Genomic DNA, 22178 nt, shown 5'->3' on the forward strand with positions numbered 1-22178 from the left:
TGCCTGAGATTAGGCCAATAAAAGTGACTGAGAATTTTATGATAAGTTTTCCTGACTCCTAAGTGACCAGCCCAGGGGTTTCATGGGCCAGGCGCAATATTTCAGCATGGTAGGGCTTGGAACCACAATTTGATGTTTTATAGCCCAATCGTCATCAACCAAAACGTCTGGAGGTCTCCATTTACGCATGAGAATACCAGATTTTGTATAATAGGAAACAGAGCTATCTGAAGTTTTACCTTCATCATCTACCCTGTCAAACAAAGACAAAATATCTGGGTCTTTGTGTTGTTCTGCAATGAGATTTGATCTAGAAAATGTCTGACTTTGGTCCGCAGAAGTTTTACTGGAGTTTCAAATCCACGAGGGATAACGGAATGATCCGTGTCAAACACCTGACTGAGAAAGGTGTCATTTAAGTCAACATCTGTGACATTATTTTTGAGAGTATTTTGATTCTCGAAGTTTTCTTTGACATGGCTCGAGTAATAGCACATGAAGGAAATAAATCGGGTATTTCTTGTTCAATTGGCTCTGGATCCTGATCTAAAGTAGGATTATCAGTCACAAGTGGATTAGTAATGACCTTGTCCCCAGCAAGGTCGTTTCCGAGAAGAAGGTGAATCCCTTCAAAAGGCAAAAAAGGCCTAATACCTAAAGTCATAGGTCCAGAAACAAAGTCCGAAGACAAGTAGACATTATGGAGAGGAACAGGAATGTAGTCATTGCAATCTACCCCCTTTATAAGAACTTTAGAACCTGAAAATGACTTTTCAGCTTTTCAGAAAACGGCAGGGTATCTGCCAACAAAAGAGACTGGGAAGCCCCGGTATCTCTTAGAATTTTGACAGGGGTAGCAGAAGAAAAATCACTAGAAAGTGATATAAAACCATCATGAATAAATGGTTCGAAAATACCCATAATGCTATCTTGTGAAGAATTGACCTTGACCTCAATAATTGGGGATGAGAGGGGTTTAAACTCAGAAAATGTGTTGCACACATTATTAGACTCTAATTGAGTTGATGAAGAAATAAAGCCTGGGCTTAGATCCACTTTGACCACTTTGACCTTCACGTTTTCTTTTCAATTTGAAACAATCTGACATTAAATGGCCGTCTTTCTTACAATAATTACAAGAAAGTGTACCAAACTGTTTGTCAGAAGGAGATTGAGACTTGGGATCTGATGATGTGGGAGTGTTACTTGAACTCTGTGAACTGTTGTCATTTGATTTCCTACTGTCCTTTGAAAAATTCTTGGATGAAAAGGACGAGTTAAATTTACCTGCATTGTTTCTGTATGAAAAGGACTGGGATGGTTTGCTGAGAAATGAAGATTGTGGGGTCAATGAATAATCATTGGCCAAACGTGCAGCAACCTCCGATGTATCTGCCTTTTGTTCATTGATAAACGTCTTGATGTCACTCCGGATGCACCTTTTAAATTCCTCAATCAAAACAAGTTGTCGTAATTTGTCATAATTCTGACTGACCTTTTCAGAAGAACACCAACGATCAAACAGTTGTTCTTTTGTTCGAGCAAATTCAACGTAAGTTTGATCTTTCACCTTCTCACAATCCCTAAATTTCTGACGGTACGCTTCAGGCACCAACTCATAACCCTTGAGAATTAATTCCTTCACAGAATCATAATTTGAAGCCTGCTCTACTGACAACTGAATGTAAATTTCTCTGGCTTTACCCACCAAAGCACTCTGCAAAAGCATAGACCAGGACTCCTTAGGCCAGTTCAGACTCTGAGCAATTTTCTCAAAATGAAGGAAATATTTATCAACATCCTTTTCTTGGAAAGGGGGAACTAACCTGAAATGCTTAATGATGTCAAACTTGTCTGAAGGGAAGAATTTTCCTGACTGTCCAAGCTCTAAATGTTTTATTTCTACCTGTAATCGCTGTTCTTCTAATCGCAATTCTTTTTCTCTCTGTCTTTCTTCCATTTCTAACTGCATTTGTATTTTTTCTTTTTCTAATGCCTGTCTCTCTTTTTCCATTTGTAATTCTAGTTTTTTGATCTCCAAATTTGTCTGCATTTCTAATTCTAATTTTCTGAGTTCAGAGGTAGACTCGGGCTCATAATCTTTCAGGCTGGATTCCTCAAATTGGCCTAAATCAACTAGATGTTTGGCAATACGGTACTGTATTTCCCTCTTGCGCATAGATCTTTTGACTTCTACTTTGAGGAAATTGGCCAGTGTTATGAGGTCGTCTTTTCTGAGGGAATCAAATGTGTCCTGATCAAGGTCATCCATTTCCTCTGGTTTAAATTCCGCCGTGATTAAATTTCGCTGAGTTCACAGTATACTGTAGTTTTTGAAAAAGTAGGCAAAATGTTGTCAAACGGCTCAAAATATTCGTCTCCCGGACGAGCCCCCAATTTTGTTACGTGCAGAGAAAACGAACAAAAGGGTGAACTCAGCAGTTAACGTTTAAACAAAATTTATTACAAAAATAAAACTAATTGCTAAGTCAGTGATAGAGTACAAGCTTTAAGAGTGCACAGACTACTTATCTCAGCTGGGACGGCAAAGCTCCAGTCTCAGAGTTGTAACAGTCAGTCGAATGAATGAACAGTCCTTTGGCTTGCAGGCTTGAAGCTGCACAAAGTCCACAGTATAAATCCAGCGTTGACAGTGAAGGTCTTGAAAAGTCTTGAGAATGACTACTGCTGGAGTTTAGTAACACACAAGAGACACGATCCCAAAAGTCTGACTGGAAGCTGTGCACGTCCCTTTTATACACATGCATATAAGAACAATCTAGAACTTTTATTGACATGCTAATTACTGTTCTAAAATTATCTCCCTTACACAACTAATCAACCTTCCAGAACATTCCAAACATGACTAATTGAATTCAAGGTTGTTAGGTCATCAAGGGCAGTGACCTTGAGAATGTTCTAGACTAATTGAACTCAGGTCATGATGAGTGTGGGGGAAATGACCTACATAACAACATGGAGGTATTGTTTTACCTCCATGGTTTTGAACTACGCCCAATACAAGGATAAGATGTTACACGACATCCTTCGCTATCTGCAGTCGACAGGCAAGTTCACGTTTCGCTGCGTTTGTTTGTGGACCACTAGAACATCTTGCTTTTGCTCGTTGGTCTTCAACCAAAGTTCACAAGGCCGACTGTTACCACGATTTATCGTGATAACAAATGTACATTTTATAAAACAGAGCGGCCTTATCATTAACAGTTTTGTTGAGTTGCACGATCCGTCGTGTATACTCTCAGAGGCCGAGAGTAGGGCTTCAAATTGTTTCGATGTATACCGTTTTACGACAGGCAGGAAAAACTCACCGTCATCCTGGACTGTATAGGCCTAAATGTCGCAAAAATTAAGTCTTTTAAGATTTTACGGTATCATTTACTGATCGTGTAGCGATGGTTTTCAGCAGTATCGAGTGTCTGTCAAACTTTTCAGAGTCATTTTAATAACTTTAAGCTTTCAAAGGGCGATGAGACCCAGCAATCACTCAGGCAAACAGTTTGATCAGAAAATATGTGCCATTCATGTTGTCTGCAATTTCTATAACTGAGAAAAAGTTACGATACTTGTCCTTTTAATTAAAAGTATAACTTCATCTGTTTCTTCATGAATGCAAGAGAGGTCATATTTAAGCATATTTATTGAAAAATTTTGAAAGTAATCCATACGTCATATCAAAATACATACCAGGTATTTTCTCCCTTCTGTTTAACGTTACAATAAAAAAGTCGTAGTGATCAATGTTTGCATAAAAATTAATTCATACACTCTCCTTACTCATGACTGTTTTCAGGGTACTAAGTTATTCACTCACTCTTCTACCACCTGCGTTGGCTTATTTCAGAAGTGATTTTCAGCGCGCCAACCAATTTCAAATCACAATATCACATGCCTTGGTGTAGTTTACAATTGTACTCAGCAATGCAGAGAACAACATTCCCCATAGAAAGTCGACAGACAAACTTTCTCGCTTTCATCATCCACATGTAGCCAGTGCATGAACCTGTATTCCCTGGCCCCTGGGTGTTTGACATCATTTTATGGTCAGAGAGTGGGGGATTTGACATGGCTAGAAAAAATGTCAAATTCTCCTGTTAGTCCCATAGTCCCCCCTGGTGGAAAACATTCAATTTGATAAATGTGTGCCATGACAGATCCTGTCAGATTCCAGATCATGTAGATGAATATTTCATGATCATTTACTTACACTATTCTGCAATCTATGTGAACAATAGTCTTTTATAGTGAATACTTGCTGAGTCTATTGATAAAAGGACATGAAAAATTAAATATTACAACATTCAAAAGCATAGTATTGGTGGAGAAGTTGACTTTAATGGTCGTTAACAACTGCCTTTATTGAGGACCAGCAGTTTTCTGTAAGGACCTGAAGCTTTTGCTTGGTGCAGGTCCTTATGACCTGAAGCTATTTTTAGCTCCCATAGCCATATGTATATATGGCAATGGAAGCTATTCTTATAGGCTAGGGAAATGTCTGTATGTATGTATGTCTGTATGTCTGTATGTCTGTATGTCTGTCCGTCAACATCAAAAACTCCAAAACCGCTGTACATTTCATCTTGATATTTGGTGTGTACATGGATGATGGGCTGTAGATGAGATTTTGTTCAAATGAAGTTGTCATTGCCAAAAATATGCAAATTAAGTGAAAAAATGTAAAAACAGTCAAAATTGAAAAAACTCAATAACCACTGAGCAGATTACATGAAAAATTAGCATGTAAGTACTTTGGGCTGACATGAAATGATTGTGCACATCTTGGGTCAGTATCTTGGACTTGCTATTTTTCATGAATTTTTTTGTAATTTTCTCCCATTTTTGGTCAAAAAATCTCCTGCTTTGAAACCACAAGTCCGATTGATTTGAAACTTGGTATGGAAGTGCATAGGAGTGACCTTTCCCAAATTTGGGCAAATCGTGGTGAAATTTGCATATTTTTAGTTTACACGTCCATAGACTCCCATGTATAAGGCAGATCTCCATAGACTCCCATGTATAAGGCCACGAAAAATAAAAATTTAGTTTCTCATCGTATTCATATTGCAAAAAGGATGCAGTGACACAATTTTTAGTCCCCACGGATGAAGTCCAGTGAGCTTATAGATTGGGTCATGTCCGTCTGTGAGTCCATCCGTGAGTCCATCCGTTCACGCAGATATCTCCATGTCCATAACTCAGTAACCACAAGTGCTACCACCCTTCATATATGGTATGATGGGACAGCTTATGACGCCACATATTGTACCTCATTAATTATGCACATATCTAATTTTGAGCGAGCCAATAGAGCTAGAGGTCTGATTTTTGGTATATAGGGATAACTTAGCAAAACATTTTTTTTACAAAATGTCACGTGACCTCGGTGACCTTTGACCTCAAATATACATATTTTTCCATAACTCGGTAACCACAAGTGCTACACCCTTCATGTTTGGTATGATTGGACACCTTATGACGCCACATACTGTACCTCAATAATTATGCGCATATCTCATTATGAGCGAGCCAATAGAGCTGGATGTCTGATTTTTGGTATATAGGGATAACTATAGGAGAGAAATTTTTTGACCAAATGTCATGTGACCTCGATGACCTTTTACCTAAAATATATGTTTATGTCAATAAATAAGTAATCACAAGTGCTATGTCCTTTGTATTTAGTAGGATGGGAGACCTTATGACAACACACGCTTTACCTCATTAATTATGTACACATCTAATTCTGGGCAAGCGAATAGAGCTAGAGATCTGATTTTTTGGCATATAGGGATTATTAGCAGTATAATTTTTTTTCCAAATGTCATGTGACCTCGATGACCTTTGACCTTGATTATACATATATATGCATATCTCAGTAACCACAAGTTCTATACCCTCCAATATTGATAGGATATTAGACCTTAAGATGTCACATCTTGTACCTCATTTATAATGCGCATATGTATTTCTTGGCTGGCCAATACTGCTAGAGGTCTGATCTTTTTTCCCGATTTAGAACCATAACTTAGACATGCCTCATGGGTTTCAAATTGGGAACAACGACATAGACCTATGTGCTCATAGATCTCAACATATACACTCCAGTGATACTTCTAATGACCACATTTTCCTGCCCCATCAAGACTAATACTCTTATTACAAGTGGGGACTATGTCATTGTAAATGACTTGTTGAGTTAATGGTTGTATCACAGTATTCGATATATCTAATTCTGTATTTTTTCCATTTTATATTCTGAATAATTACATTAAACATATTTCACTGTCTCCAGTACATTTCATTTAAGTATTTTCACTTCATGCACTTTATCCATTTCACACATGTTCAAATATCTGACCAGAGAACAAACACTAAATAGTCCAGGATGGGAGCTACAGTGTCATTGACGCTATTTTCTCTTAATTTCACACTCTGTTCAAGTGGCAAACATACAGTGAAATAAAGACTCAAGTTTTGTGGCAATCAAGGTGTCATTTATTGTGGATGCTACTACAGGCCATACAGGCTCTCCTATCACCCCAGACCACACCTCCACCTGAGTCATGCATTGCTGCCACTTACACTGTGAGTGCCCATCCATACACCACCATTTTCCAACATTCCATGCTGGGCATATCATGAATTTAATTCTGTGTTTATCATTTTATAATTCTCTTTTCCATAAGCTACAGAGAGATCTATGGTTCAATAAGTTTATGTATTGCATAGTATTGCCCTGTAGTGTGCATAACACACATTTGTTTAAGTGTACATATTAAATACTTGCTGAGAGTGTGCAGTGTGCATTCTACCACTGGGATAGATAGAATTATGTCACATTCTCAGTTCTTGCAATCATACTTAAAAGTTCACTGTGGCAAAAAACTTAAAAACCACATAATAGTGCTCTGAAATGATGTAAGATGTAAGTAAACAGGGTTAATAGTATTATATGGCAATTTCTCTGAACTCAGGCTGAGCTAAGCATGATGGCATGTACTGGCATACGACTCGCCCAATATATCATCCATGCAGCTTTCATTCACATACGCCGTACTTTCTGAATTCAACAATGCCATATTGTTGTCTGCAATACAGAACTTTGAACAAAAATCAGCAGAATAAGCCAAGTTTCCTTTGTTCGACTCCCTGCAGGTGGTCAGAAACAAAGAGTTGCTATAGCAAGGGCTCTGATCCGAGATCCAACAGTCTTACTCCTGGATGAGGCTACAAGTGCTTTGGACTCAGAGAGTGAGTACTTGGTAAGTGTACATCGGGGGGAAAAAATTGTGGCAACATGCTGCACATGTCAATGTCAAAGTAACATGGAGAGCTTTAACCCTTTGAGTACTGTAATGTTTCCTACCAAAATTTTTATGAATTTTTCTGTAATGTTTTTGATAATTTTGGAACAAACAGACATCACATTTCATGTAATTGTTTTCATCAAAATTTTGGCAAAAATCTGAAATTATATTATATCATGTACCATGCGCCATTCTGATTGGACGAGAGCTCATTCCACCGATGCTAAAATACTGTTTTAGCACTGATAGCGATGGTAAAACGGGCCCCTAAACAAGCATTTTCGAAAATTGCCCGATCAATGCATTTGAACGTACCTATCTGAACCATAGACCCTCGAGAAAAACCGAAATAGTCCACTTTGTTTCAAAGACCGAAGACCGAATCTTGATACATAGATAAAGTGTGGGTCTGTAACTCACCTCTTGGTGAAAATAAGTTGGGATACATGATGAAACTAAGACATCTCTGAAGCAGCACATTCGGGGTGTGATGCACACAAATATTAGGGCGACATAGCGCGCGCCGCACCGTGAACTTTGCGGGAGTTCAGAAGCGATCCTACCGCTCTTTAAAATGAAGATAGCATTCGTTCATACACAAATAAATTGACACTTCCTCACAGTTACGGTATATCAGATATTCTTTACCAAAGTTTGGGCTGTAACAGACTCCTAATGATGTCGACCATGAAGTTCAAAATAACAATGGAATAACTCCTGGCGACTGCGACGAAATTTGACATCAAATGCAACGAGCAGTGTCAGCGTCCAACTCTCCCTGCACAACTGTTCATCACAGTTGCAGTCATCGCAAGTCTGGATTATTTCAAAACTGCTTGTTTTCTGTTACAATTAACGTCCAAATTATCCATCAAAAATAGAATCTGTAACTTCACTGTGGCACCTTTGAATGTCGCGACGGTCGAAGTATACCGTATACACGTATGTGATACAGAATGAGACAAATCTATTTTTAGTACGCCGAAAAAGCCAGGACTATTGTTCTTATGTAAATTTATGAAAAAAATTGTTACTTTTTTCTTTTGATTTGAACTCTTGACCAATTTTCTATGCGATGGCAGCAGGTATTTATGACAAGTATAGTCATAGTGTTCGTGTTGCATGCGAATAAAATGCAATGTTGATATGAACATAATGCGTATTTATCGTAGGATACTGTGTGCCTGTACGTAATCCCAACTTATAAAAATGCTTGGTCTCGGGCGCAGAATTTCCGACGTTCGATCTCTCAGACGTCTGTTTTCTGCATTTCGGGCTTAGAGTGATGAAAATACCCATTGGCAAGTAAGACAACAAAGACACGGAAATTGATATAATATAATAGCAATAACCCCCTTCGCAGGAGGGTATAAAATTGATTTTGGTACAATTCGCTCCATATAGCACTCGCCTATCGGCTGACGTGCTATATGTCGCGCATTGTACCAAAATCTCGTGTATACCCTCCTGTGGCGGGGCTTATTGCTTAAATAATTGACTAGGGTAAATTTTGTAAAGGTGACAGACATTGACTTTGGTGCTGAAAGGGTTTAGTCGTTATTGAAAAGTTGCTGTTTTGGGGTCTACCATTGTCAGGATCAGTGTCGTGCCCTGTAAGTTCAATCTAACATAGTGCAATACTAATTCAAAAATGTTCTCTCTTATGCCAGAAGATTTTGACATGTGCATAGGCAAAAGGCTGACTCAAGGAAATCTTAAGAAATTTGTAACTTGTTCTAATGAGCTAATAAAATTTTAGAAGTTGAATGGCATTCTGTTCAGAGAAGTACTATCACAGTGTCGATCATTTAAGACAGCCACCTGACAAATTGACCAGCTATTAACTAATTATTGCACACTGTTTTCCCCATCAAGAATATTTTCATCAAAGAAGAGGATACGCATGTGAACCACCACTTCCCTGATGACCAATAAATGACACTTTGTTGCCTATTTGAAAAATTTCTTACTGTACTATGTGATACCCCATTTATCTAATCGTCTCAAAACGGACGAACTACGAGCAGACCTACGAGCTCGTACGAGCGAAGTACGAGTGACGTAATGTGCCGTACTTTCAAAGTACGAGTGACGTAATGCAGGTCCCAAAATCGACAAAGTGAGCGTCAAGCTGAGCGTGGAAAAACAAAAACAGCGTCGAACTGAGCGTTGAAAAAAAAAGACAAAATAGGATTCGAAATGAATGTAGAAACATGCCAAACAGAATGTCAAAGAGGGGTTCTGAGTACGGGTGCTAAAATATAGCAAATATGCGAAATAAACACGTAATGACTTGACTGATTTCAGCTTGAATATAGCAAGTACGGGAACGAGTTCAAAACTTCTTTCACGTTGGTAGGCCCTACTACTGACTTTGCAGCACTAGATTTATAACACTGTTGACAAAATCTCAACAACAATAACTTGTGGGTTCATCGTAATTGGTATTGCATGCATTAGTGAATTTTCAAAAATGACATTCATAATTGCATATATTTCAACTTGGGTAGCAAGAAAACCGACGACTCTGAGTGACTGGCATTGGGCGTTCGTTCGTGTGCAAACATCGCGTGCAAGTTACAGACGATGGGCGGTACGGTGGGAGTAGGCAATAATAGCGATAAACAAAACGGCCAGTTTAGCCTACCCGGGATATTGTAATACATACGTCATCCACCCTCTGATGTGATTTTCTCTAATTAACGCCAAATAAAAAAATATATTTGTAAAATACATTATTACGTCGACGCCGACTTCATTGACGTCGACAAATCGACGTCAGCATTTATACTATGACTGATGCCTGGAACTTATCTACCGAACTGAGTGTAGCTAGGTAAGTTTGGAATGTGATGAGTTGGTTTTGAGTGATGTTTTTTTGTTGTTCAGGAGCGCGAACGAACGAATTGAATATAGAAGTATCGAGCATCGATATCTTGTATGGCTTCTGCGAGTTCCGCGATGACAAACAGGAATATTGACCCCACAGTGACCTGACTATACCATTATTCAATAGGCGGGGCCGTATTCTCAACAATACACACCAATAATAGTGTGGTTCCGATAATGTGCTTTTTAGCTCACGTGTGTAAACACGTGGGCTATTGTCATAGCGATGTCTGTCTGTCTGTCCGTGTGTGTGTGTGTGTGTGTGTGTGTGTGTGTGTGTGTTAGTGTGTGTGTGTCTGTCTGTCTGTCTGTCTGTTTACACGATAACTCAAAAACGCCTGAACGGATTCAAGTCAGATTTGGTACACGAAACCATGTGGTTCTTGCAAGAACTGATTAGATTTTGGTTAGTGTGGCTTGCATATTAATGAAGTTATGCAATATCGAATTTTTCCATACAATGGTTTCCCTATGGAGACGGTACTGACAGTGTAGACATATATCAAGAAATACTGCACAAAATTTCAAGAAACTTTTCACAGATGATCACAGATGACAATCTAAGAACATTATGATGACACTGTGAGTGTCATGTCAATTATCTTCTCATTTGCATATTTAATGAACTTTTGTTATTAGTGAGATAACTCTGAAATTCCTGCACCAAACTTGATGATACTTGCAACAAATATTGATCTAATATATATCTAATTATATTTCGAAGCATTAGGCAGTGTCAAGTTAATAAATAGCTCATTTGCATATTTTATGAAGGTTTGTAATAAGTCATATAACTCCGATATAACTTCACCAAATGTGATGAAATCTGCTGCAGATACTGATCCGACTGATATCTAACTGTAGTGTAAAGCATTTAGTAGTGTTAAATTAATTAAGGGTTCATTTGCATATTTAATGAACTTTGTTATTAGGTATAAAACTCTGAAATTACAGCACCCAAGTCAGTGAAATTGAGTACAGATATTGTTTTGATAAATATCTAATTGTACTGAGAAGCATTTGGCAGTGTCAAGTTAATAAATAGCTCATTTGCATATTTTATGAAGTTTAGTAATTAGTGGTATAACTCCAAAATAACTGCACCAAATGTGCTGAAATCTGCTGCAGATACTGATCCGACAGATATCTAATTGTGGTGTAGAGCATTTAGTTGTGTGAAGTTAATTAAGGGTTCATTTGCATATTTAATGAACTTTGTAATTAGTGATTTTACTCCAAAATTAAAGCATTAAATTTGATGAAACTTGCTACAGATGTTGATCTGATAAATATCCAATTGTACTGAGAAGCATTGAGCAGTATCAAGTTAATAATTAGCTCATTTGCATATTCCATGAAGTCTTATAATTAGTCATATAACTCCGAAATAACTGCATCAAATGTGATGAACACTACTGCACATACTGATACGACAGATATCTAACTGTGTTGTAAAGCATTTAGTAGTATAAAGTTAATAAAGGGTTCATTTGCATATTTAATAAACTTTGTAATTAGGTATATAACTCTGAAATTTCGGCACTAAAATTTGGTGAAAATTGCTACAGATATTGACTTGATAAATATTTAATTGTGCTATGAATCATTGAACAGTGTCAAGTTAATGTAGGGTTTATTTGCGTATTTAATGAACTTTGTAATAAGTGATATTACTCAAAAATTACAGCATTAAATTAAATAAAACGTGCTACAAATGTTGATCTGATGGATATCTAATTGTCCCATAAAGCATTGAGCAGTGTCAAGTTAATTGGCAGCTCATTCGCATATTAAATAAAGTTTTGTAATTAGTGATTAAACTCTAAGAGTACTGTGCGAAGTTTAAAAAAAAACTGCTACATATAGTGATAACATATATCTCATTGTTCTGTGAAGCATACTACTATTAATGAACCTGTTGTAAAACACGTGAGCATATTCAGTTCATATCTGGTTCAAAACTTGAAGTTGAATGCGAGGTCAGAAAAATGTTAGTCTTTAAAATCATTGTTGAGTAGAGGTCATTTTCAAATAGACTGTACAACATGAGGTACACACGGGTGCCACAAAAACACCCGCCAACTCATAAAATCCTTCATATTTTTAGCTCACGTGTGTAAACACGTGGGCTATTGTCATAGCGATGTCTGTCTGTCTGTCCGTGTGTGTGTGTGTGTGTGTGTGTCTGTCTGTCTGTCTGTTTACACGATAACTCAAACACGCCTGAACAGATTCAAGTCAGATTTGGTACACAGGTACCATATGCTACTTGCAAGAACTGATTAGATTTTGGTTAGTGTGGCTTGCATATTAATGAAGTTATGCAATATCGTTTTTTTCCATTCAATGGTTTCCCTATGGAGACGGTAATGACAGTGTAGACATATATCAAGAAATACTGCACAAAATTTCACGAAACTTTTCACAGATGACAATCTAAGAACATTATGATGATACTGTGAGTGTCATGTCAATTATCTTCTCATTTGCATATTTAATGAACTTTTGGTATTAGTAAGATAACTCTGAAATTCCTGCACCAAACTTGATGATACTTGCGACAAATGTTGATCTGATATATATCTAATTATATTTAGAAGCATTTGGCAGTGAAAGTTAATAAATAGCTCATTTGCATATTTTATGAAGGTTTGTAATTAGTCATATAACTCCGATATAACTTCACCAAATGTGATGAAATCTGCTGCAGATACTGATCCGACTGATATCTAACTGTAGTGTAAAGCGTTTAGTAGTGTGAAATTAATTAAGGGTTCATTTGCATATTTAATGAACTTTGTACCTAGGTATATAACTCTGAAATTACGGCACCCAAGTCAGTGAAATTGGGTACAGATATTGTTTTGATAAATATCTAATTGTACTGAGAAGCATTTGGCAGTGTCAAGTTAACAAATAGGTCATTTGCATATTTTATGAAGTTTAGTAATTAGTGATATAACTCCGATATAACTTCACCAAATGTGATGAAATCTGCTGCAGATACTGATGCGACAGATATCTAATTGTGGTGTAGAGCATTTAGTTGTGTGAAGTTAATTAAGGGTTCATTTGCATATTTAATGAACTTTGTAATTAGTGATATTACTCCAAAATTAAAGCATTAAATTTGATGAAACTTGCTACAGATGTTGATCTGATAAATATCCAATTGTACTGAGAAGCATTGAGCAGTGTCAAGTTAATAATTAGCTCATTTGCATATTCCATGAAGTCTTATAATTAGTCATATAACTCCGAAATAACTGCATCAAATGTGATGAACACTGCTGCACATACTGATACGACAGATATCTAACTGTGTTGTAAAACATTTAGTAGTATTAGGGATTTTAGGTCACGTGACATTTGTGCTGAACGTACGCGTTCGATGCAGGTCTAGTCCGAACTTTCGTGTTAATTCTTAAATAGACCAAATAATCAGAGAAAATGAAACTGTAGTGTTGAAGATTATTATTTTAACTTCATTTTGGGAAATTTTCACTTTTGTACTACGATAAATGGCAAAGCAGCACGACTACAAACTCACGCGTACCGGCGATTTTGGCGTCCATTATGAGCGTTGTGCCGTGACCTCGAATGTCCCGCGAAGGAGATCGAACATATACCTCTTTGATAGGCTCTCCGCATGACTTATTCTGATCGCATCACTATTTTTGGGGGTTGGTACAAAAGTAGAGATCATGGGCTTCATTTTGAGGGGGCAAACGTTAAAATCGGCAGAGAAAAACTCAATCTGTGATCAAACTTTGTGTCGTTTGTGTTTTTTTGAAAGAAAATCTTGATTTCCTTAAACGTTCGGCCCCAAAATTAATTTTATGATAAATATTAATTGTAATTCTGCAATAATTACGAGTCTGACGATGCGAAAAATGATGCTTAAGGCCCTTTTTAGCGACTTTATTTCGCCGCATGTTCTGTGTCAGGAGGTCTAAGCTGAGTTCCGATGTTCATGATTTTGCAGCTAGATTTGTCTGATTTCTTATCTAATGCAAGGATCTAGAGAAATATACTTTACCCTTTCAAACGTTATCTTGTTCGAAGTAGTTTGACTTCCGGGTGATATTTTTCGATAGACACTGAGAAGTTGTCAAGCCAGCACTGCACTGTAGTGTAGGCATACGCACGAGCACCACACTTTGCCGATACCATACTGAAATTTTAGTTTCTATCTTTAGTTCCCGAGAAGCGGACTATTTTGGTTCTCTCTGAAGAACAAGGCCATAGATTCTTTCCTCATTGATGGTGTCCCGGACTTTGAAAAAGTTGTATTTATACTAGTTTGTATTTCGGACCGCTGACTTCGACATGTTCGAGGGTCTATGTTATTTCCGGGGCAGCTTAACTTTGCATCCAGTTTAATGCAGTTGTTCATTCTATAAATGCGTGTTGCTGTTTTACGGCATTGACAAAGGGTTGAGAACGAAGTTTTTTTGACTTTTTGGAAAAGTTCTTTGTTTTAACTTAAAATCTACATTAATAGGGTTGAGAACGAAGTTTTTTTGACTTTTTGGAAAAGTTCTTTGTTTTAACTTAAAATCTACATTAATCAGACATATTTCATATTCATTTAATAAAAGTTGTAATCACACAAAAAAAATGAAAAAAAAATTCGAAGTTCAAATTAAAAAAAATCTAAAAAAATATTTTGTTAAATTTAAATCAAGTTCTAAAATGTCACAGGTATCATTTGATTGTTTACAGGTATTGTTGTTTATTTGTTTACCTTGTAAATATAAATCTAAATAACTTTGTCATATATGCAAAGTAAATATGACGGAATATGATTATCATATTTCTGTTGATGTTCACAATACATAATGCATACAGCGATCAATGTCAAAGGTATCATTTGATTTTTTACAGGTATTGTTTTTTTGTTTACCTTGTAAACAGCATTCTAAATAACCTTTTTCATTTCTAAAAATTAAAAACCATTGAACATTTCGTCAGCAATATCCACTAAAAATTTCATCAATTTTCAATAAGAAATGCTTAAGTTATTGCAAAAAGCACAAGAAATTGCAATTCTAGTTTCCTCAAACAATGTTCAAAATGGGGTCACCTGGTGGTTATGATAACTACAGGTGTCTACCATGGCATAATTTCTGAATAGGAGGAAGTTTTTTTCAAATTCAACAGGACATATCTCTGCATGTACTGAACCGATTTTCATCAAACAAAATGCAATCAATTGGTCTCGAAGAGAGCTTTCTTGTGATATATAATTTTTTATTATTGAAGCTGTCTATCAATTTCATGTAAAATCCCTAGTAGTATAAAGTTAATCAAGGGTTCATTTGCATATTTAATAAACTTTGTAATTAGGTATATAACTCTGAAATTTCGGCACTAAAATTTGGTGAAACTTGCTACAGATATTGATTTGATAAATATTTAATTGTGCTATGAATCATTGAACAGTGTCAAGTTAATGTAGGGTTTATTTGCATATTTAATGAACTTTGTAATAAGTGACATTACTCAAAAATTACAGCATTAAATTAAATAAAACGTGCTACAAATGTTGATCTGATGGATATCTAATTGTCCCATAAAGCATTGAGCAGTGTCAAGTTAATTGACAGCTCATTTGCATATTAAATAAAGTTTTGTAATTAATGATTAAACTCTGAGAGTACTGTGCGAAGTTTAAAAAACCGCTAATTATAGTGATAACCTATATCTCATTGTTCTGTGAAGTGTACTACTATTAATGAACCTGTTGTAAAACACGTGAGCATAATCAGTTCATATCTGGTTACATAAGTACCACAGTTTACTTGCATCGAAGCGCGCGCGAACTACCGGTATATGCACTGCAGTGCAAATACCAAATACATTATTCCATACCTGCATGCAAATGAATAGAACAGCGCGTGATCCTTGTCTTTCAATGTGTGTCGCGTAAACTATTTAAAATGTGTTCGCTTGTGTTTTTAGTTCCTTTGTTTTCTCGATAAAATAAACAGGGGCAAACATATGTAATAATAACAGAACCCCATGGCGAGCGAGCAAGCTTGCCGTACCTGGGGTATTTGCACTCGTGTTTGCGTTGAATCCGGCTGTCCTTTCACTCGCTGCGATCGTGACCAAAAAAATAATCATACGAAGTTCACACCCGCTCCTACTTCCGAGTTTCGAATATATACACAGAAAATGTGTCTAAGCGTTCGTTTGTCGTAAAATCCTTTCACATAAACAAAAATCTTTCATCCATGGAATACAACATAGTCCTAGGCGTATTCATAAAAAATTAGGTCAAAAGGCATGTGAGACTTACAGCTTGCATACGTCACTCGTAATATGAAAGTACGAGCCAGTATTTCTGCTCGTACAATGACAGTTTCGAGACAATACCTCGATACCCAGACCAAGGTACAAGCTGACTGGTGAAAATTGGCACAAACAGCGCCCTCTATAGAAAGCTGACGACAGTTGTAACATGATTGATCCATAATGCCATGGTGGTAAGAACGTTTGCAGTCTTCATTTCTCAGTAATTTCCTTATGACATTTCTTCCTTTGCACCTGTTTCAGGTCCAACAGGCAATCTATTCAAACTTTAAGAGCCGTACTATCTTGATCATTGCACATCGTCTGAGCACCATGGAGAAGGCCCATCGCGTTGTGGTGATTGACAAAGGTACAGTTTTAGAACAGGGCAACCACATGGAACTACTTGCTAAGAATGGGCTGTATGCACAACTCGTCCATAGGCAACTCCTTGGCACCGATGATTCAATTCCCAGTTTGGATTCTAATCCACCTTTGAACGGACCAATGTCCAGCGTGCCATTGAATCCACTCAATTCCATAAACATTTATTGCCCGTGTGCGCCACAATAGGATCCATTGGATGAGGAATCAGATGCTTCCAGCTCCGTTGGAATTACATTTACAGTTAATTGGGTCCAGTGTGTGATAAACATGTGTCAGATACTAAAACTGCATGGGCTTTTGATGTGAAATGTAGCGTGTGAAAACTGGGAGATGAATTGGAATGTGTGAAATAACGCTGTCACAATTCAATGGTATGTGACATGTATTAAAAAGGTGAAGGTGTGCTTTTATAAATGGTTGCACAGGGTACTGTGGACTTCCTCTCAGTAAGAGAATAAAAGTGCCGGTAACCCATGACAAGGATTATCCTGCAGCAAGAATGTTTAATAAGTTACATTTATAATGTACCCATGTCCATCCTGATGATCAGGCATGATCAAAAACGGGAGAGTTTTGAAGCAGAGGAGAGTTTTTGGATTGGTAACGATTGTAATAAATATTGCACTATAAGTTGTTTTTTCTCGTTAGACTTAATGTTTTTTGAGTCTCGTTATATTTTTGTATGGTGTTTATTGAGATTTGGGAATTTGTCGTGCATGTTGTTGACTTCTGCAGAAACATTGTATGGTTTGTGAATGAAGCCTGTTTCAACAATTATTTCCATATTTTTACGCAAGGCGGAATAAAAGTAAAGCCTCAAAATTCAAGGTTTTCCCCATCATTTGTAAAATTCTGGACATGCATGATAAATTGGTTTATTTCAGCAAAATAGCATACCACGAGATTTTGACCAGTTCACGACATATATGCACGAGCAATAGCGAGTGCATATATATGAAGTGAAATGGTCAAAATCGAGAGGTATACCGTCGCTGGGTGTGATTTATTGCTATTATATCATAACAGTATATTGAAATTCTGGCGCGGAACGTCATAAAAGGACTTTTCCTCAAGCTGAGAGCTAAGTGCGCATGCCAGCCGTGGTATATCGTTAATATACCACGGTTCTTTTCGCGTCCCGACCAATCAGATCAATGTATTTGCAATATCAATATACTGGTATGATATAATACCCAATATCACCTGGTCCTATCATCGTATCAGCATCAGTGTTATTTGTGCTGCATCAGACACTTGACTTGGTCTCATGTCTGACACACAACAAAAATGACACTCATGCTGATACGACACAGGAACAGGCGATGCTGGGTAATAATTAACCTCTAAGTAATGATATTTAGACATCAGGAGTTTTGTAATGTCAAAGACAACTCACAGAAGGAACAATACTAGAATATTAAACTTATCATTTTTACACTTCCACATTTACACGCACCGGTACTCTGTGACAAGTGTACCAGTTTCCCACAAAAATCCACATTTGATTTACTCGTTTGATTTTGTGGCCAAATAGGCTAATATCTTCATCACATTTGATGGAGCAAATTATCTTCTCAAATATAAAAATTTCTCACATAAAATTCACATCAGATTTTCTCGCATTGTCATATTCAATAGAGTATTACAGTGCTGGTCACTCTCTGTCAACAGTCATTCTGCCACGTTCATTGACATTGGCAAAATATATGTGATATGTAACTTTAAATGGCAGTAGCAATGAGATGAAATGGCATTTAACAGGCAAAAACTGACATAGCAAACTGAAATTAATGTACTGTGTTCAGTGCATATTGAAATATGTTTTGACAGACCATTGGTACAGACTGTAAAGTAAAGTTAAGTATAGTATATTGAAAAAATTCTTTCAAGATAAGATACAAGTCTTAACATTTTGAGGCAATTGCCAGTATCAAGTTTTTTGTGCACTTCTGAAGCAAGACATGCATGTAGCATTTGGTCACAGGAAAAATGCTTGTAGTTTCAGAATTTTATACTGAGATAAGAAATTATCTAAGAGTTGTATGGCCACAGTTTATCTCTGAAGAAACAGAGTCAGAATAGAGTATACATGAAAACCCATGATTTTGTTGTTTTAATATTTTAATGCAAAGATCAAATTCAGCAAACAGAGTCGTGAGATGTGGTTATACACATTGACTGGCCATATTCAGATCACAACATACCTTTGTTTTCAGAGTTGCCTTTAAGACCTCCTGAAACCGACTATTTGTGGCAACTGACCAGGCCACAGAAAAACAAATGTGTCAGTGTTTGCCCTACAACACATTGTTAAACTCATCCATTTTCCTCACTAAAAACCAAGATTTTTCTTTTTAGTTCACTCATCTCGGAACTGCAGAAAACACTTCCACCTTCAATTTTATTTTCTAAAATGTATGTGTGTAAAGATTGGACCTTTGACCTTATCCAATGAACCAATGAACCATCCAATGAGGTTGTACTTACATATTCAGGACACAAGATTGGACCTTTGAACTTTGAACCTGGATGACAGTTGTCCAAACTATTGCCCTGTTGGTTAACAGTTCCAAATCTGTAAACCAGTTAATAGCCTTTTGTAGGTACATAAATGACACATACCATGTGAACTCAGGAACTTTTGATGTGATATATATTACAAGAGGGCTTATTTGCACAAGTCTTGCCGAAAAAACAGGAAAAAAATATAACATCTTAGATATAATTCTGATTGTAATTTGTGACAATGCATCCTTACCAAATGAACCACTTTATTACAAGAGGTTGTCCTTACATATTCAGAACACAATTGTATGCTCTTTATGCAAATCTCGTACTTTCGATACCACTATCCAAATTCCTGATTTCAGCAAGTGCATTATTTTGAACTGCTTGAGAATTGTAACAGGTCTTTGGATTCTTTCATAAACAAAAGTTTTTTGCAAACAACTGCCTTTATACAGCAATAAATGTTCAAGGGCATAACAAAACAGCACAGTATGGATCTGATGTGCCATTGGGTTGAAAGTGGATATGCAATTTTGACACGCAAGTGTTCAGTTACTTGAACAATACAATACTATGGACATCAATCTATCAACCATGGAGAGAACATAGTGAAACAATCTCAACAATATTGATTCCGTGAATCGTTCACTGAACAAATATTACTGCCATTACATTTGCCGTGCTATACATAAAAATATGTATTTTTAGATAAATTATACTGAGTAATTTATGCTAAACAATAACTTGCACATATTTACATTTTGATTTGACATGTTTATTCTCTGAAGAGCAATAATTAATAGTCAATAAGTAGCTCGGTCTTCATGTTTTTTTTAAATTTTAAAGCACAAAAAATTTACATAGATTTATCACAGGTACAAAAGTATTTTTCTGAAATAAATATTCAGAAAGTGTATAACCAGTAAATGTGGTATAATGATGATATAAACGTCTGAACTATTCAAACCTGTTGAATATTTAACCGGAAAAGGTTAACTTATTGTATTCTTCAAATCCAATACTTTGTCACCTTTTGGTGATTTTGAATTACTGAAAAGACACTACTCTTCACAGATTGGAGCTGATGTGTTAAAGGTCAAAAATAGAAAATAATTCAACCACCAAAATTAAAGAATGGTCTTAATTAACTTTGAAGTGATTGAAAATTAAGAAAATTAGAAATTTTCACTGCAATTGTCAAATCTAAATGTGTTTTAGTGCATGCATGGAAAGTGAACTCAAGTGTTTTCTCCCCGAAAGCTCATCAGACGACAATTTTTTTTCAAAAGTGTACCTTAGGAGCATGGTAGGAAGTGTTTATACATTTTTACAAAGGGTTTACTATTAAGTATTATTTGTTGACAAATATTTGCTGTCATTGTCGTTTCCCTCTCAATGCACCAAGTGTTTCATTAAGTCAGAGCAGCGACTCAGTTCATTTATACTCATTATTAGTTGAATACCATAAATTACTTCATCGTCTTGTTCAACGTACATGTCTGTAAGCCAGACTCGTTGCACCTGTGTCTTCACCACTACTCTTTCAGAAGATGAAACATAGAATGTAACTTGACTTCTCAAGTATAAGTCGACAAAAGTTTTGAAGTCCAAAGACAGTAACTGTGACCTGCATTCAGTAGCAGATGTAGTAATTGTATATAAATTCAGCGTGAAAGGCTTATGGCAACTTTTCAACAATGCCAGAACAATGTGAGGGATGTAATTGAAATAATAGAATGAAATTTTTTACAGAATGTAGTTGATTAGGTCCAAGTTAGCTCTTATTTATGGCGCACCAACTGTGATGGTGAAACAATGGCTGTACGTGCACAATGGTATTTCACAAGGGTTCAGCAATAAATGATTTCTGCCTAGAGTGTTTACCTGACTAGGGACTCTCTTTGTATAGCTAATAATTTGTCACACAGCTAACAATGTAATGTTTAGTATAATGTTTTACATCATGTACTGTATGTCATGTATAGGTGTGTGTGGATGCATTTATGTACTTTGATTAAATTAAAAACTTCACAAATCTGAAGTTGGGCTGGTTACCTGTACCGAAAAACCTTGTATGTCTCTTTTTTATGGTATTAAAGGGCCAGTAACTGGAACGTCTGATGATTTTTAGCTCATATTTGGTATGTATAGAAATACCAAAAAGAGCTTATATGGTGAGTCGGTGGCATCTGGGTATGTCTGTATGTGGGTATGTATGTGCGGATGTATGTCCGTCGCACGCAAAAGCTCCCATACCACCAAAGCTACCATCTCAGTATTTGGTGTACAGGTAGATGCAGGGGTTGAGATTTGATGTTGTTCAAATGAACACGTCAGTGTCAAAATGTGCAAATGAGGTAAGGAAAGGGAAATCCTGCTAATGTGCAGGAGTGGTGGCATGCCAGTGACTGAAACAGGCTACTCCACTGACCTTGAGTCATTTCCTGTCATTGTTTATGAACTGTTACATTAACAGACCTGCTCAAACTAAGTGGAACTAGCTGTTTCTGCTATGCATGTTGCTAAAGTTGACCTCCAGCACCTACAGTTTCAGACGTTATTTACTTTTGTCATTCTTGTTTTTCTGGTTTAAATATTTTTTGTTGTTTTTCTGGTTGTACTGTGCATAAATCATTGTCATAACATCAACGTAGAATTTTCCTGCACTGAACAGATAGAAATAACATTTATTGTTGATCTTTGGTACAAATACTAGCATGTACCAATTCTGATCAAATGTGAGCGACACCGTATAATTGCGGTATTTTTTTC

The 22178-nt window shown here is 36.6% G+C and overlaps 1 protein-coding gene across 2 annotated transcripts in view; it reads left to right on the plus strand.

The window, feature by feature from the left end:
* Positions 1-21474, plus strand: part of LOC139144787 (ABC-type oligopeptide transporter ABCB9-like) — a 26254-nt gene extending 4780 nt beyond the window's left edge. Inside the window, exons 1-3 of one of the 2 annotated variants that reach the window (XM_070715557.1) lie at positions 6442-6603; positions 7174-7280; positions 16776-21474. In XM_070715557.1, the coding sequence (XP_070571658.1) occupies positions 6582-6603; positions 7174-7280; positions 16776-17084 (438 nt within the window). In that variant the 5' untranslated portion in view covers positions 6442-6581 and the 3' untranslated portion in view covers positions 17085-21474. Of the gene's footprint in view, positions 1-6441; positions 6604-7173; positions 7281-16775 lie in introns of those variants that run through there. The other variant, XR_011554858.1, reaches the window with a different exon arrangement.
* The last annotated feature ends 704 nt before the right edge of the window (positions 21475-22178 follow it).

Source organism: Ptychodera flava, chromosome 12, assembly GCF_041260155.1.
Source record: "Ptychodera flava strain L36383 chromosome 12, AS_Pfla_20210202, whole genome shotgun sequence".
Lineage (NCBI taxonomy): Eukaryota > Metazoa > Hemichordata > Enteropneusta > Ptychoderidae > Ptychodera > Ptychodera flava.